Source organism: Protopterus annectens, chromosome 2.part0 (genome assembly GCF_019279795.1).
Source record: "Protopterus annectens isolate FY-2018-M chromosome 2.part0, PAN1.0, whole genome shotgun sequence".
Lineage (NCBI taxonomy): Eukaryota > Metazoa > Chordata > Ceratodontiformes > Protopteridae > Protopterus > Protopterus annectens.
In genome coordinates, this window is record NC_056728.1 from 1,073,111,302 (window position 1) to 1,073,127,714 (window position 16,413).

At 43.8% G+C, this 16,413-nt stretch overlaps 1 protein-coding gene across 3 annotated transcripts in view; it reads left to right on the forward strand.

Moving 5' to 3' along the window:
* The window catches only part of CCDC171 (coiled-coil domain containing 171), a 3,960,104-nt gene that overhangs the window by 1,665,802 nt on the left and 2,277,889 nt on the right, over positions 1-16,413 (forward strand). For all 3 annotated transcript variants that reach the window (XM_044061288.1, XM_044061289.1, XM_044061290.1), the window contains exon 13: positions 15,369-15,569. In XM_044061288.1, coding sequence (XP_043917223.1) covers positions 15,369-15,569 — 201 coding nt within the window. The remainder of the gene's footprint in view (positions 1-15,368; positions 15,570-16,413) is intronic.

Below are 16,413 nucleotides of genomic sequence, written 5' to 3' on the forward strand. Positions count from 1 at the left end.
TTGTTGAACAGTGTCCATAGACACTGGAATATTCTTCTAGCAGATAGTAGACTTTCAGAGTTTTTGGAGGAGAGATGTTATTTTTCCTTCAGAAGAGGTAAGAATCTAGGATCACATTTCAGCCATTACAAACGCGCCCTCAGGATTAAGGATGACTCAAGACAAACTACCCTAACAGAGGATTTACTTACAGGCTGTGTCCGCTGTGGTCACTGTACTCATTGTGGGAAAGTCATGAAATCTAAACAATTTACAAATAAATACTGATAATATGTTTGACATTTCAGTTTTTGCTAATTGCGGGACAGATTGGGTGGCCTACCTTGCCACATGCACCTATTCTGCTTTTTATGTTGGACAGATCTCTCGACGACTTAGACTCAGAATATGGGAAAACTATAGTGAATAAGAACGAAGAAAGTCACCATTGCACTATACAAACACACACTGGTACACAAGAATGCACTTTTCAGATTTATGGTAATTGTCAAAATTATTGGCAACAAGTCAAACAAAGTGGGATGGCACCAAATACTAAATAATTAAGAAAATAAATAGATTATAAAGTTGGGTGGTCTTTTTCCACCAGAGCTTAATGAGCATTTGTGATGGACCAATCGGCCAAGGATTTATCCCTAAGTAAAATTATAAAAGGAAGCAATGGTTTTATTGTTTGATAACACTGATGAAGGCTATGTACTTTGTATAGCTGAAACCGCTCTGTTTGTTTCCTTTATTATGTTTTAAGGCTATTTAGCCACTCTAGTGAATAAATATTTATATGCTACAGTTTGCTGGCTCTCTGATATCTGTTACTGCAATCTGAATTTTGGAGCCGTGCATTGCTGTACCTGCAGGGACAGCAATTTTCTCATTAATACCCCATCAGTCAACTTCAGTGACTGCCCAGATGATTCTCTCTTAATTCCTTTTAGGCACCTCTTTACTGAGGATGTGCAGCAGGTACTAATGGAGACAAGAAAGCTTGGTACTAAAAATCGTATACTAGCAAATGGAAAAGTTTGTCCTTTTATTCATATGTTGCAATATCCATAACATGAGAGAGTCCACCTCAGTTTGGCTTGTACATCCGGCCATTTTACTTAAGTTAAATGCTACTGCGAAGGTACGTGCATCGCCCGCATCACTCAGCATACGTCTGCTATAAATGGATGTCTTGAATAAAGCTGACATCAGCATGCACCTACCTCAGAACTCGTCTGCCACATGTTTGACTACCAGCTCCGGTCATCACTCACTTTGGAAAGTTGCTTTGTGCTTCGCCTGTTTTCAGATAAGTACCCCATAGGGGGGTTTTTTGTTACCTTTTTTACTGCTGTGTTTCTTGTGAGTTAATGTCAGGTAGGAAGGGTGGGTGTCAGTGTGGAAGGCAGATTCCACATAAAGACTCGCACAACTCTGTCTCTTCTGCCTAGGCCCAGAACACAACCATACCTTGTGCAAGATTCGCAAGGCCTTTGTCCATAAAACTCTTAGGAGCCACCTCGCTTCCCTTAGATTGTACTTGGAGAATCAGCTTCTGAAGCGCCTTGCACAGGATATGGATCTGACGTCAGGACCTTCAGAATAGCCACATTCCAAGAAGGTCAGGAAACCTAGGCCTGAAACTACAGCTGCTCCCTCTTCTCCAGGCATTCCTTCCAAGGCCGATGAAGGCCCGGAGGCCGCATCGGAAACCGCAGAACCTCTGTTGACGGGTACCATCCCGGAAGCCGTTAGGGAGACTGCCAGTATGTCCCAGAGGGATCTATAGATGTCTAACCTGGACACAGTGGGAAAGCCATGGCTTATTTCTGAAGGTTCACTTGAGGTTACTAAAATTGTGGAAGCCATTCTTTCGGACATTGTGGAACGTCGCCCAACATCTGGCCCACTACGGTTCACCGTTTGTCAGAGGCTCCTAAAAAGAAGAAACAGAAAACTAAACATACTTCTCTGGTTCATCTACCTCTTCCCCCCGAACAAGCCCCTGGCTGGCTGGCCTTTACCCAAGGCCTCTTTAATGCCTTCATGGCTTTACATCCGACACCAGTTCCTGTCCAGACCCCTTTTCCCCCCACTCTTAGAAAAGGCCTCTGGAAGATCTTTCCTCTGAGGATAAAGATTCCTCTGTTGATGAATCTCTAACCTACTCCTCTCAGATTGCTTCTCCTCTGGGGTATGCTTACCCAGAGATGGAGTCCAATGGAGCTGACTCCCTTGGGGAAGATATCACTTTTGGGAGGCCATTGTGCAAATGAAAGATCATTTCAAATGGGATTGCATTCAGGTGTCTGAGAGACAAAAGAGGTGTTATGACCTTTTACAAACGGAGTCTCCTAATCCCACTGCAACCCCCCCTGTTCAGCCTGATTTTTTTGGATGCCTTTTTGGCTGCTTCCAAATCCCCAGACTCCCAACCTCCTGCGCCTAAGCACCCTGACCGATTCTGCAAAGTGCCTGAGGATGCTAAGTTCCTTTTCAATGCTCCATCAGCTGACCCATCCACCATTTCTGTGTCTGCTGATAGAACTTCCAAATTTCTACCTCCACTTCCTTGCTCCCCTCTGATAAGGAAAGTAGGATTATGGAGAGGTTGGGCAAAAAGCTTTATACTTCTGCCACCTTGGCTGTTAGGGCCATTAACTATCAAAACTATCATTAACTATCAAACTCATATGACTATGACCAAGTATTCCTTGGCTCTGTTGACAGATACCATCAAGCTAGTTGGAGAATTACCAGGCTGCCCTAGCAAGTCCAAAATAGCTAGCCTTTTAAATCCTGTAGCCAGGTAAAAAGACAGTCCATAAAATGTAGTTACAATACAGTGGAGGCCTCTGCCAGGGTGGCTGCATCAGAATCATTTCTAAGAAGATATTCTTGGCTCAGGCTGCAGCCTTTGCCAGATGATGTTAAAGCAAAACTTATGGATGCACCCTTAGATAACAAGAACTTATTTGGTTTTCCAGCTGCTGAGCAATTCAAGGCCCTTCAGGAAAAGAGCAAAGAATTACAAGACCTTAGGCACATCTTTGTGTCCCCTGTTCCCCGCTTCCAGAGGGAACTACCCAGTCAAGACAACCTTTGTGAGAAAGCCTTGTAAACACTTTTCTTCTAAAGGGAGAAAAGATATCAGAAAGCAGGCCCCCTCCAGATCCTCTCCTTCTGCTCCTGCACAAAAGCAGCCCTTTCAGAAAAAACCTGGTGGTATGTGACTACCAGGCCCTAAACCCATTTACTCCTCTCTCTTTGCCTATCTCCATCCCTTCCAGCTTGGAAATGGATTACCCAAGACTCTTGGGTCCTTACCATTATCAAACAAAGTTATTTCATGACCTGGGAATCCAAACTACCCTTTCGAGGTATTCCTCAATCCCCCCACCCCTGAGACCAAATGGCCTTCTTTTTTCCAGTTCTGCATTCCCTGCTATCCCAGGGCACCATTCAGGAGGTGCCTCCAGATCTAAGGGGAAAAGGATTCTATTCCAGAATGTTTCTAGTCCCCAGGAAAGAAGGTCCTTGGAGACCTATCTTAGACCTGTCTCATCTAAACACCTTTCTCAAGGTGCCTTTCTTTTGCATGCTGACTCTTCCTACACTCCTTCCCGTGGTTCTCCCTCAGACTTAGATGGTGTCCTTGGACATAAAAGATGCCCACCTGCACTTCCCAATCCACCCACTCTTTAGGAAATTCCTTAATTTCTGTGTGGGTTCTTCGCATTTTCAATTCTGTGCTTTGCCATTTGGTCTCTGTATGGCCCCCAGAGTATTCTCAAAATGCTTGACCCCTGTCATAGCCTGTCTAAAACATAGCTTACAACCACTGTCTGCGGAACCACCAGTGGTCATGTCTTACCTGTGTGAATTGATAGAAAGTGGCTTGTCATATGCTTCAATCAAGGCACATTTGTCTGCCATCTCAGCATGTTTACCTTTAACTCCTCCCCTGGCTTCCAGGTTGGATGTCAAGCTTTTCCTGAAAGGGGTTCTGCATATCAGACTTCCAAGGAAACCTATTTGGGTTCTTAATTTTGTATTAGAAAAGCTTACTTTAGCTCCCTTCGAGCCAGCTAAGGACTCTCCTCTCCAACACTGCACATGGAAAACTGTCCTCCTGCTAGCTATCACCTCAACCAGAAGTGTTTTGGAACTGCAGGCCCTACTGGCATTTCCTCCTTTCACAGTTTTCCATCGGGACAGGGTTTGCCTTCATACCAACCCAGCCTTTATGCCCAAGGTGGTGAATGAGCTATCCTTGAATCAAGCCATCAGTCTGACTGCCTTCTCTCCTTCACCACAGTCCCCTAGTGAAAGGATCCTCCACTCTTTGTATGGGCACAGATGGCTAAAATATTGTTTGGCTAAGACCAAGCCCATCAGTAAGTTCATTTCCTATCACCAAAGAGCCTTAGGCTATCCTGTTTCCAAGCAAACTATTTCCTCCTGGATTTCTAGAGCCATTACCTTCTGTGACACAGTCAATGGGAAAAATCTGCCCTTTCCAATTAAGACACACTCCACCAGGGCTGTGTTTTCATCTGGGGCTTTCTTTAAAGGTTTGGATACAGCTTCCATTTTGGAGGCAGCTACATGGTCATCTGTTCACACCTTCACCAAACATTACAAACTGGATACCAATTCCAGGTTCAGAGCAGGATTTGCCAAGGCTGTTCTGCATGGATTTGTGGAAAATGTCTCTGTTCCTCCTCCCAATCCTTCTGTTGCATGAGCTTTGACATTCTCCCTCATGTTATGGATACTGAAACATATGAATAGAAGGACATAGAGCAGTTGTGTAAAATCTTACCATAACCATAGATGGCCTTCTCTTCTATATGCTGCAGTATAGTCCACCCCCCTGGTTCTTGCCTGACTTCTGGAGACTCACTTCCTTCAGGCTGGTGCTTGGCGTCATTCATTTCTGAGGTAGGTGCGTGCTGACGTCCACTTTATTCCCAACATCTGTTTATGGCCGACGTATGCTGAGTGATGCGGGCCGACACACGTACCTTCGCAGTAGCATTTAACTTTGGTAAAATGGCCGGATGTACTAGTCAACCAGAGGTGGACTCCTTCATGTTATGGATACTGCAGCGTTATAGAAGAGAAGGACGTCTATGGTTATGGTAAGATTTCACACAACTGTTCTTTTTTCAGTCTGTACCAACAACATAACCAGAATGTGTTCAGGGCTGTTCTCTGGTTTTACAATATTTATATGGATTACTATCTTATTGCCTCTCTTATTCCTCTATCATCAAGGTTCATTTATTGGCCATTTCAGCATGTCTGCCCATGGATCCTCCTTTTCCTATGCAGTCTCATGTAAAAATGTTTTTAAAAAGAGTTTTACATAAGAGGCCTCCAAGAAAGCCAGTGGTTCCTCCTTGGGATCTTAATTTTATGTTAGAGAAGCTAACACTTACTCCATTTGAACCAGCTTACCTGGCTGACTTGAGGTTCTTGTCATAGAAAACAGTTTTATTGATTGCTCTGACCTCTGCTAGAAGGATATCTGAGTTGCATTCTCTTAGGATGAGTCAACAGTATCACATTTTCCATATAGCGAGAGTTTCTTTGAGACGTAATCCTTCTTTTATGTCTATAGTGGTGTAAAAGTTTACTTTAAGCCAAACAATCCCTCTCTCTGTTTTCTTTACTAAACATAAAAATAAGGCAGAAAAGATGCTGCATATTCTGGATGGCCATAGACAACTCAGCTACTCTCTGAGGGTCATGCTGCTCTATGCTAGAAGTCTAAGTCTAAAGACAGTCGCTCAAAGCTCTCCTCAAAATGGAGAATGTTGACATTTGTGCTGTAACGGAGACCTGGTTTAAAGAGACAGAAAACACCCTGTGCTCCCAGGCTACAACTCATTCCATACCTTTTGGCCCCAGAATACAGCCGGAAGCTCCAAAGGCTGTGGTGTCTCCATATTCGTAAAGGATATGCACACCTCTAGACTGGTAGCCCAGCATAATGCATCTCAGATACTCCAGGTGCAACTAACACTGGGTAAGATGGCGATACAAGTCATAGCCTGCTACAGAACCCCAACCATTTCCCTAGGCTCTCATTCCACATTCCTAAGCACTCTGGAATATATCAAGGTCCAGCCCAATACTCTCATACTGGGTGCCTTCAACTACCCTTCCATCAACTGGGAAAACTGTTCAAGTACCAATGTACCGGCCCAACGCTTCCTGGAATTCATAAGTTCCACTGCCTTGGACCAGCTCATTCTGACCCCCACTAGAGGAAGCAACATCCTCAACCTGGTTATCACCAACATGGGAGACTGTTGCTCCACACCTATAGTCAATTTCTCCCTGGTTAAATCTGACCACAAACTGATCACCATGGAAATCTCCATCTCACCTACACTGCACCCTGAAAAACTTCTCCAAAGCTAACTTTGGGCTCCTAAAAACAGAGGTGGCTAACTTCTCGGCAGCCATGCCAATGGAAAATAGCTGCATGACTGCCGCATCATACACCAATGCACCGTACGAGCATGTACACAAATGCATGGAACTTGCCATACCAAATAGAACCAAGATGCTCTCTTCCAAAAAAGGAAGCCAATCTGGTGGTCCCCGGCCATCAATAAACTCTACAACAGAAGGAAGAAACTGTTGCAGAAAAAAGTGAAGTCACAAGATTGGAAAAACTCCCTAGTCAGCCATAAAAAAAATTTGAGATCCCTCATCAAATCCTCTAAAGCCAGCTATGAAGGCAGAATTGTGGCCGACACCAAAAACAACCATAAAGCCTTCTATAGCTATATCAAAAACCTCCAAGGCAATACTAAGATTTTCTCTGAGTTATTGCACAATGGTACCTCCTACACTGAACCAACAGATATAGCCAACATACTAGCCGACAGATTCAATGCCAACTTTACCCCCGTCTCCCCCCCCCCAAAGGTCCTGTCATAATACCAGAAGAAAGCCCGCTCCCAACATTCCTGTAACACAGGTAAAAGCTGCATTGTCCAAAGCCAAGAATGCAGCATCCACGGGACCTGCTAATATCCCTGGCTGCATTCTACATGAGCTACAAAACGAACTGGCACCACACCTGTGTGCCCTGTTCAATCACAGTCTTACCTCAGGCTTTGTCACTAACGAATGGCATACTGCTACAGTCATCCCTCTCCATAAAGGGGAAGTGTCTACAGACCCTGGGAAGTATTAGCCTGACAAGTCTGTATGTAAAGCTATGGAGCGCATCATCATGGACCTGCTTAACAAAGATATAGGCAATCTCCAAACTCTTGACCCCATGCAGTTCGGCTTTGTCAAGGGAAGATTATGCCTGCTGAACCTGGTTGACTTTTTGAGGCAGTCACCAAGGCTGTGGATGAGGGTAAAGCAGTGCATAGAGCCTTCATCGACCTGGCCAAGACCTTTGATACCATTCCCCACTCGGGTATCATTGATAAACTCATCAAACTAGGCATCAATCCTTATATCACTAGGTGGGTTGCAAACTGGCTCACAGGACCCAGAGTTAGTGAAATTTGTGGACTCCAAGTCAGACTGTCGACCAGTCACAAGTGGAGTCTCCCAGGGCTTGGTCCTCGGCCCTCTCTCAGAAGTCCAGGCCAACACAGAGAGACTCTGGCTGACCAACTTCGCTGATGACAAGCTAGAAATTATCATTAACTACTCAAGTGAATTATACTACAAAAGGGCCTCACAGACCAATGACTGATGTTGGAATCATGGCCTTAAGCTTAATACCAAAAAATGCATTATCATTCCCTTTGGAAAAAACTCAGTTCCCACTAATTACCACGTCGATGAGAGCGCACTCAGCACTGAAGGGGGCCATAAAAGATCTGGGCACCCAGGTTGACAGCAACCTTACCTTTGACCGCCACATTACCACTGTGGTCAGAAAGTCCTTCTGCATGGCACATCTCATAATCAAAGGTTTCGCATCAGGAAGAAAGAGGTCATCATCCCTCTCTACTCATCCCTCATTAAACCAGTAATCGAATATAACGCCCTGTTTGGCATGTACCTGACCAGACACCCACAACAGCTGGAGAGGCCACAAAAGTACCTCACGTGACATGTCCTACATGGACAGATTCAAGAAACTTCAGCTGATGTTCTTCGTGTTTCACCGTTGCAGTCCTAACATATGAGTTATCCGGCTCCAGGTAGCCCTCAGTCGGCCCAAATACCAGAGTCCTCGGTATATGACGGCTGCCGTTGGCTGTAAAACTGATGTCAGAATGTCAGATAAAAAAGGGAGGCAGCCATCACCATTTCCTCTCTCTTTCTTGCCGCGGAGCCCAAAGCAGATGCAATTTGCACTAGTGATGGTTGGCTGTTTACCTGCTTTTTGCTTTCCGACTTCCAAGTTGATGATGTCTTCAGATAAGTACCCTGTTGGGGATCCTCTTTTCTTGCTTTAACAAATGTTAGATAAAGTTAATAACTGTCTTGCCTGTGGAAAACAGATTCCGCACCGTGATTTTCATTCCTATTGTATAACTTGTTTGGGCCTTGAGCATGACACCCCTAACTGCTATCTCTGTGCTTCCTTTAACCAGTGTACCATATGCCATAGAGCTAAGATTTTGTATAAGCATTTCGGAGTCTGGCCTAAGTTTGTCGGTATGGCATCTTCTGACTTTGGCTATACCTAGGAAATGCAAAGACAAGGACAGTGATAGGCCCAGGGTTAAGGATGACGCATCGATGAAATTGGTCATCAGCCCAGCGGTAGTCAGTGAGGCGCTTTCGCAGCCCCTGCAGTCCACAGATTTTCAGCTGTAGGCCTCTGCCAAGACCTTTACGGAGTCCTCCATGCCGCAGGCTGCTATTTTATCTTCGGACCCTCTGCCTGTCGCCGCCTCAGACGGGTCCGGAGCCGCTTTCTACGTACCGGCTTCTGAAGCCTCTTCTTTTTGACATGAGACCAGAACCAGACTGACTACCTTAGTTCAGACCTCTGCAGTTGTTAGGTCTCCCGAGTCCCTCCGGATTGCTAGCAAACCTCCCAGCCGCAAACCTATTCACAAGCAGGTGTCGGCCTCCCCTCCTGTTCCTCAGTCTCAGTTAGTAAAGATGGCAGGTGATCTTCTTTCCCTGATTAGGGGCAGTCATCCCCCTCCAATTTTAAGAGGGTTAGGGAATTGTCTCCTGATGTTTTGTGTCTCTCACATTCTGAGGTTTCCAGTATTTCTGCTGCTGAAGAAGGAAATTCTCAACTTTTTTCTGGTTTTGAGGATTCTGATGGTGAGGAACTCTATCCCTTCTGCCTCCCCTCCAGAAGAATTTTCCTTTGGGGATACTTTGAATACTCTTGGGGAGCACTTTAAATGGAAATGTCAGGATTTTACTCCGTCTAAGAAAAGAATCCGGGTATTTTTGGATTTGCCACAGCATAAGCCTCTGGCTATACCTCCAGTTTTGGAAGTTGTGGATGGTGTTTTCATGGAAAATTCTTTAACTCCTAATTCTGTTCCTCCTGCCCCCAGAAAACCTGATGGGTATTATAGGGTTCCTGATTCTCATCAATTCCTTTTTAAAAACCCTTCTGCTAATCCTGAGATTATTTTTCAAGGCCCCAAGGGTGTTGAGGCTACTATTGCTAAAAACCTTGTGCCTTCTGATAAGGAGTCTAGGGCCTTGGACAAGTGGGGTAAAAAAGTCTATACCTCTGCAACTCTTGCCATTACATCTGTAAATTGCCTTTTTCACTTGCTAAACTGGGGGATATTCCTTCCATGTCGGAGAACAAAGATTTCCAAGACTTACTGAATTCTGCCACTTTAGTTAATAAGCATTCACTTCATTGTGGTTTTGACACTTTGGAGGCTTCCTGCAGATCAGCAGCCACTGGTTCCGTTATTAGAAGGCATACTTGTCTCAGGGAGCAGCCTCTTTCTGAACCTGTTAAATCTAAATTGCTTGTATGTTCCTTTGCACAAAGACAATCTTTTTGGTGGTAAGGCTGAGGAGGTACTGAAGAATGAGGATAAGGAGAAATATATGCAAGCAGTGCAAGATTTCCTTCAGGTTCAGCCTCCTCAGTTTAGTAGACATTATCCTTCCAAGAATTGGTCGTTCCCTGATCCTGGCAAGCAGGGTTGCTCTAGGCCTAGGGGTTTCAGATCTTCCAGAGGGCAGCTTCTGCCCCTCAAAGGGCTAAACAATGGCATTTTTCTTCTGCTAAATCAGGGAGTTCTAAGCCAGCTTCCCAAAGCAAGCATTCTCAATGACTCCGGTCTTCTTGTGCCTACCTCTGCGGGCCCTGGGTTTCCTCTGGGGAGAAGGTTAGCCAGGTCCGCAGGGGTGTATGGTCTACCATCACAGACAACAAATGGGTGCTCAATATAGTAAACCAAGGTTACAAGTTTTATTTTCACACCTTCCCTGTTCTACAAGGTTACCCAGACATACCCAGAACTCTCAGGGCAGAGGTAGAAAATCAAATTTCTTCTCTACTGACTATGGGGGCTATAGAGCCAGTTTCTGCAAATCAGACAGGCCTAGGTTTTTATTCAGTACCCAAAAAAGGGGTACCTGGCACCCTATTCTGGATCTGTCTATTCTAAACACTTTTCTGGTGATTCCCAAATTCAAGATGCTCACTCTTCAACAGTTACTATCCATGCTGGGCAAGGATTCATGGCTGGTAACTTTTTATCTCAAGGAGGCTTATCTGCACATCCCAATAAGGGAAAGTTGCAGGCAGCTCTTTCGTTTCAGGGCTGGGGAGCAACACTTTCAATTCTCTGCACTGCCCTTTGGCTTATCTACTGCTCCCAGAGTTTTTACAAAGTGCCTGGCTCCAGCCATTGCTTTTTGCAGACAGAGAAACATTCAAATTTATCCTTACCTGGACGACTGTCTCATTCAAGCAAACTCCTCAGAACAACTAGAAAAGGATTTCGACTTCGTGAAGAACCTTCTCGCCTCTTTGGGTTACACTCCCAACGAAAAGAAGTCAAAGTTGGTTCCTACAAGGGAGATTGTTTTCCTGGGAGCGAGTGTGAATAAAGCCACCCAGATGGTAGTCCTCCCTCAAGAGAAACAAGAAGATCTTTTGACTTACTTCATGAACTTGGCAAGCATGACCCAGCTCTCTGCAAGGCAATTCCTGCAAGCACTGGGGTTCATAGCTTCACGTATTCTGATGATCCCATATGCAAGGCTGCATATGAGAAAACTTCAGTGGTACCTCAAGAAACTTTGCTGTCAACACACACATGGCTTAGACTTGCTTCTTCCCCTAATTCCCTGTCTACAAATGGAGTTCCTGTGGTGGGCAACAGCCTGTTCTCAGAACTAGGGTCTGCCTTTCCGCCCACCACCTGCCAGCCAGACTTTCACCAGAGACTCGTCAGATTTTGCATGGGGGGCTCATCTGGAGGGTAGGGGCATACAGGGGGTTTGGAGCACCCAGCAGATTCATCTGCACATAAACTTAAAAGAATTGATGGCAGTGCAGCAGGCCTTGCTGTCTTTCAAAGACCTACTCTACCCCAGGACTCTGCTGATCAGGACAGACAATACCACAATCATGTGGCACATCAGCAGGGGGAGGACTCACTCTTACCCCTTGTGCAGACAAAGCATGAGACTATGGTCCATAGCAGCTTCCATGGGCATAAATCTAATAGCCCAGTATCTTCCAGGGAGACTAAACTCCTTGGCGGATCATTTGAGCAGACATGTTCTGGATCCTCACGAGTGGCAACTGAACAAGGTCATTTTCCATTGCATCACTCAGCATTGGGGCACTCCACAAGTGGATCTTTTCTCCTCTCACACCAATCATCTCCTTCCAACCTTCTGCACCCGGGAGTTTCACAACAAAACACGGAGGGTGGATGTGTTGTCCTTTCCATGAACACAACTCGCAATTTATGCATTCCCTCCTTTGCCTCTTCTTCCCAGAGTACTGCTAAAGATAAGGGACGAAAAACCAAAGACTATTCTTATAGCACCAGATTGGCCTAGGCAGCATTGGTATCCCTTTCTTTGCAGCCTTTCCCATGCTCGGCCTTGGCATCTTCCCCTGGTTCCAGATCTGTTGGTTCAGGAAGGGGTAAAGTTTCTTTATCCTCATCTTCAAACTCTGCATTTAACTGCCTGGCTAATGCTTCAAATCTTTACCAACAGGTGGTTGAAGTTCTTCATGAGGCTAGGAGGCCTAGCACCAGAAAATCCTATGCAGATAAATGGAAGAGATTTTGCTCTTGGATGCAGGCTAAGGTAGACTACTCAACTTATCCTTCTCTTTCCCTCATTCTTCATTATCTAGCAGGCTTGCTTAATGGTGGACTTTCATTTTCTTCAATCAAAATTCATGCTTCAGCAATTTCTGCTCATTGTTCTTTTGAGCAACTCATTTTTTCTCACCCCTTGAGGAAGCAGTTCCTGAGGGGAGCTAGCAATCTTAGACCTCCCAGAAGAGCTCCTACTCCTACTTGGGATCTTAATTTTGTCCTGGAAAAGCTTACTCTACCTCCCTTTGAACCAGCTGCCTCTGCAGATTTGAAGCATTTCTCATGGAAGACTGATTTTCTTTTGGCTATTACTTCAGCCAGAAGGGTTTTGGCGCTGTAAGCCTTAATGGCAGTAGAACCTTTCATTATTTTTCATTCAGATCTGGTTTCTCTGAGAGTTAATCTCTGCTTTATGCCTAAGGTGGTTTCCAGTTTAACCTTTAACCAGTCTATTCACCTGCTTACCTTTTTCAACAATCACCAGAATAAAGGGGAAAGGATTCTGCACTCTCTTGATGTGCATAAACAGCTGAGATTTTACTTAGACAGGACCAAGTCCTTTAGAACATCTGAACAGTTGTTGGTTAGTTTTGCTCCTGGGGCTCAGAGTAAAGTTGTTTCAAAGCAAACTATCTCCAAATGGATTGCTCATTGTATTCACTTTTGTTACCTGCATCATGGGAAGATCCCCCTCAGGGTATTAGGACCCCTTCTACTAGAGCAAGCCTCTACCTCGGCAACTTTTCTGAGAGGTGTGCTTACTAAGGACATTCTAGAAGCAGCTACTTTCTGTCCATACTTTCACAAAGCATTACAATATACCTTTGTTTTGTAAATCCATGGCTGGTTTTGCCTCTGCAGTTTGCAGGGCCTTCTTACCAGCCCTTTATCTGTGATCCTTCCTCCCCCTTTGTTTTTTCCTGAGCTTTGGGAATCAACCCAGATGTTAGGACTGCAACAGTGAAACATGAAGAACATAGTACAGTTGTGCACACTTACCATAAATGTAGATGTTCGAGTGTATTCACTGTTGCATTCCTGGTTTCCTACGCTCCATTCCCCCTTTTTTCCTAAAGGCACAGACTACATATTTTTATTTTTTGTATGACATGTTTCCAGGGTGTTTCCTTCCTGGGTTAAGCCTTCTTTTGGGGGCTGCTGACAGTTAAGGCAAGAAAAACTGAGGAAATGGCGTTGGCTGCCTCCCTTTATACCTGACGTTCTGACATCAGTTTTACAGCCGACATCATATACCAAGGACTCTGGTATTCGGGCTGACTGAGGGCTACCGGGAGCCAGATAAACCCATATGTTAGGACTGCAACAGTGAATAACACTCTAACATCTACATTTATGGTAAGTGTACACTTAGAGGTGATCTCTGCTTGACTTACAAAGCCATGCCCCACCCAGGCCTACTTGAAATACTACACCTAAAGAAATACCAATCCCCCCTCACCACACGCTCCAGAGATCACAACCTCATTACCACAGTCAACAGCACATGCTGGAGGGGCAGGTTCATGACCCAGAGACTGCCCATACGCTAGAATAAGCTTCCCATTCATGTCAAACAGAGCACCTCGCTGACCCTCTTCAAGAGAAATCTCGACGAGTGGATAGGTAACAGAAAGTTCACCCCAGAGATCACTCCAGTTGCCCTGCTAGATAGAGGCACTGTGAACTAACACCGGGTGACACGGCGCTAGGGCAGTTTTTTGGTCTAGGCTTGTAAAGACTCCAGGGCCGTTAGCCTAGTGCACTCTTATGAACCTATGAACTGTCTTGACAGAACTAAAGTTTTCAGGTCTTTGGATTAATTGTTCATTTCTTGTGAAGTTAGGAAGGGCCAACTTGTGTCAAAACAGACCATTTCCAAATGTTTTTCTAAGACTATTACCTTTTGCTGTTCTCACTATAACAAAACTGTTACAGGTAGTGTCAAGGCCCACTCTACCAGGGCCTTGGCTTCATCTATGGCTTTTTGGAAAGGGTGGATTCTAGAAGTAATCTAGAAGCTGCTACTTGGTGCTCTGTACATACTTTTACAAAGCACTGTAAATTTGATTCTTTCTGAAGGTCCAGATCAGGGTTTGCTAGGACCATTCTCCATTGACTAATTGACTCTTGTACTTCCACCTCTCAAATATGGTTAGCCAGAGTAATCTAGCCATATTAGCTAAGGCTACTGCATCAGTAATCAATATGAGGACCATAGCACAGTTGTGTAAGCAAACATACCATAATACTAACTGTTTGAATGATCACTGCTGCAGCAGCCACTCCCTCCTTCCATCTCCCTTGATTTTTGGTGGGCTTTTATGCAAGGGTGTGGACATTTATTTTTTGGGTTCTAGCATTGTCCTTTCAGGGCTCTGCCTTCCCTCTCTCTTTTGCAAGGAAAGCTGTGAGGTGCTTCTCACACAAACCTGTCTTTTAGTCAGCTCAGCTTGAGCTGCTTGACAGTTTGGGTGCATGGAAGTGCCCTAAAGCTTTGGAAGCTGGCTGTTTTATCCTTTGTCGACTGTAACACCGTGTAGCTAAGGCTACTGCAACAGCGATCATTTGAACATCTACTCTTATGGTTATTTAACTTACAAAACTGCACTTTGCTGCTTTTAAAAGTGAACATTCAAACCTTTTTTGGATATCATACTTTTAATACAATTACTGATGTCTTAAATGTGTTTTCCTTCTCACACTCTGCAAACTAACAAATACATTTTGTATTTTTCTATTTCTTAGATTGACTGAAGATGGGTTTCTTGATTTAAATCATTGCAAGATTAATGCAATTACTAACTGGCTTTTTTAATGAATTAAGGATGAGCATACTTGTTCTTGTAGTGAGTGACTGGTTTTGCTTACACTATTACACATTTAATTTTGGATATTGTAAACTGTTTTAGATTTTTTTTTTTGAGGAGCATATGCATTAAGCCATTTAAGAATGCGCTTAAAAGTTTCCCTTAGTCACCTATTCATTTTTAGTTTATCAGTGTTAAAACACTGAAAAAACAGTGGAATTAATCATGCATTTATTGCTGTGTCAACATGCTGATATTTTCTTGTATAAAAATATCTACTTGATACAAAGCTTTGTTTCTTCAGGAATTCAAGATGGAGATAATGAAAACCAAAAAAGAACTCAATAATTTGCACGAGGACTGTGCAAATAGGGAATCTGCAGTGGAATGTTTAAAAAGTGAAATGAATAATATGCAGCAGAGATTTCAGATGGAGTATGCTCGTGCTGCAGCAGCTGAAGAAGAAATCCAGAAGATAACTGAAATTCACAAGAAGGATTCTCAGGTATTAACAAACTCTGTGACTTCTCAAATTGTTTGTAGCATGAGTTCTGTCATATTCTTTAGTTATCCTAAACCATGCATTAAACAGGTCTATATTAGAATCACGAAAGGTCAGTTCAGCGAACGGCTTTCACATCAAAAATGCCATGCGTTGAACTCGCTTTTGGGGGGGGGGCTGTGCCCCCCCCCCAGTTATATATATCAACTCCGAGATCGCACTCCAGTGAGGAAAGGGCAAATTTTCCGATATTCAACGTACCGGGATCTCACAATAACAGTTGAACAACATTTTTGATGTAAAATGCCATTCTTTGAACTGAGCTTTCGTGGTTCTATTATAGACCCCATTAAACAATAAGTTTCTACTAAAACTAAGCATTTAACTTACACAACTGAACTTTAAACTGCGAAAGTAATATTTCATGATCTGCAGTTTTTAAATTATTGGTCTTCTACCTATTTAAGGAGATGCAGCAAGTAGTCCAGTGTGGTAAATGAATATTTATAAGAAGGATAAATATGAATTATTTTTAGTTAGATGAACTACGATTCAGTGAGTGCCATTTCAAGACGCTCAGTTCTTTGAAACTGTACTTTTCCAAATAATGGAAGTCAATCAAAAGTATGTAATTCTATGGGGAACAGCTTCAACGTGTACCAAATAGGGTGAGACCTAATGTACTGAATTTAGAACAGTGTACAGTCATGTTGCATTAAGTAATCTGAGCTTTGTTGAATTTGTCTTTACTATCATAGGTGTCACAGATAAATATTACAGTATGTAACACTTTAGCCTTAGATTGTGCAGTTTGCATGTGGTGCTTCTAAAAAAGTGTCAAAACCAT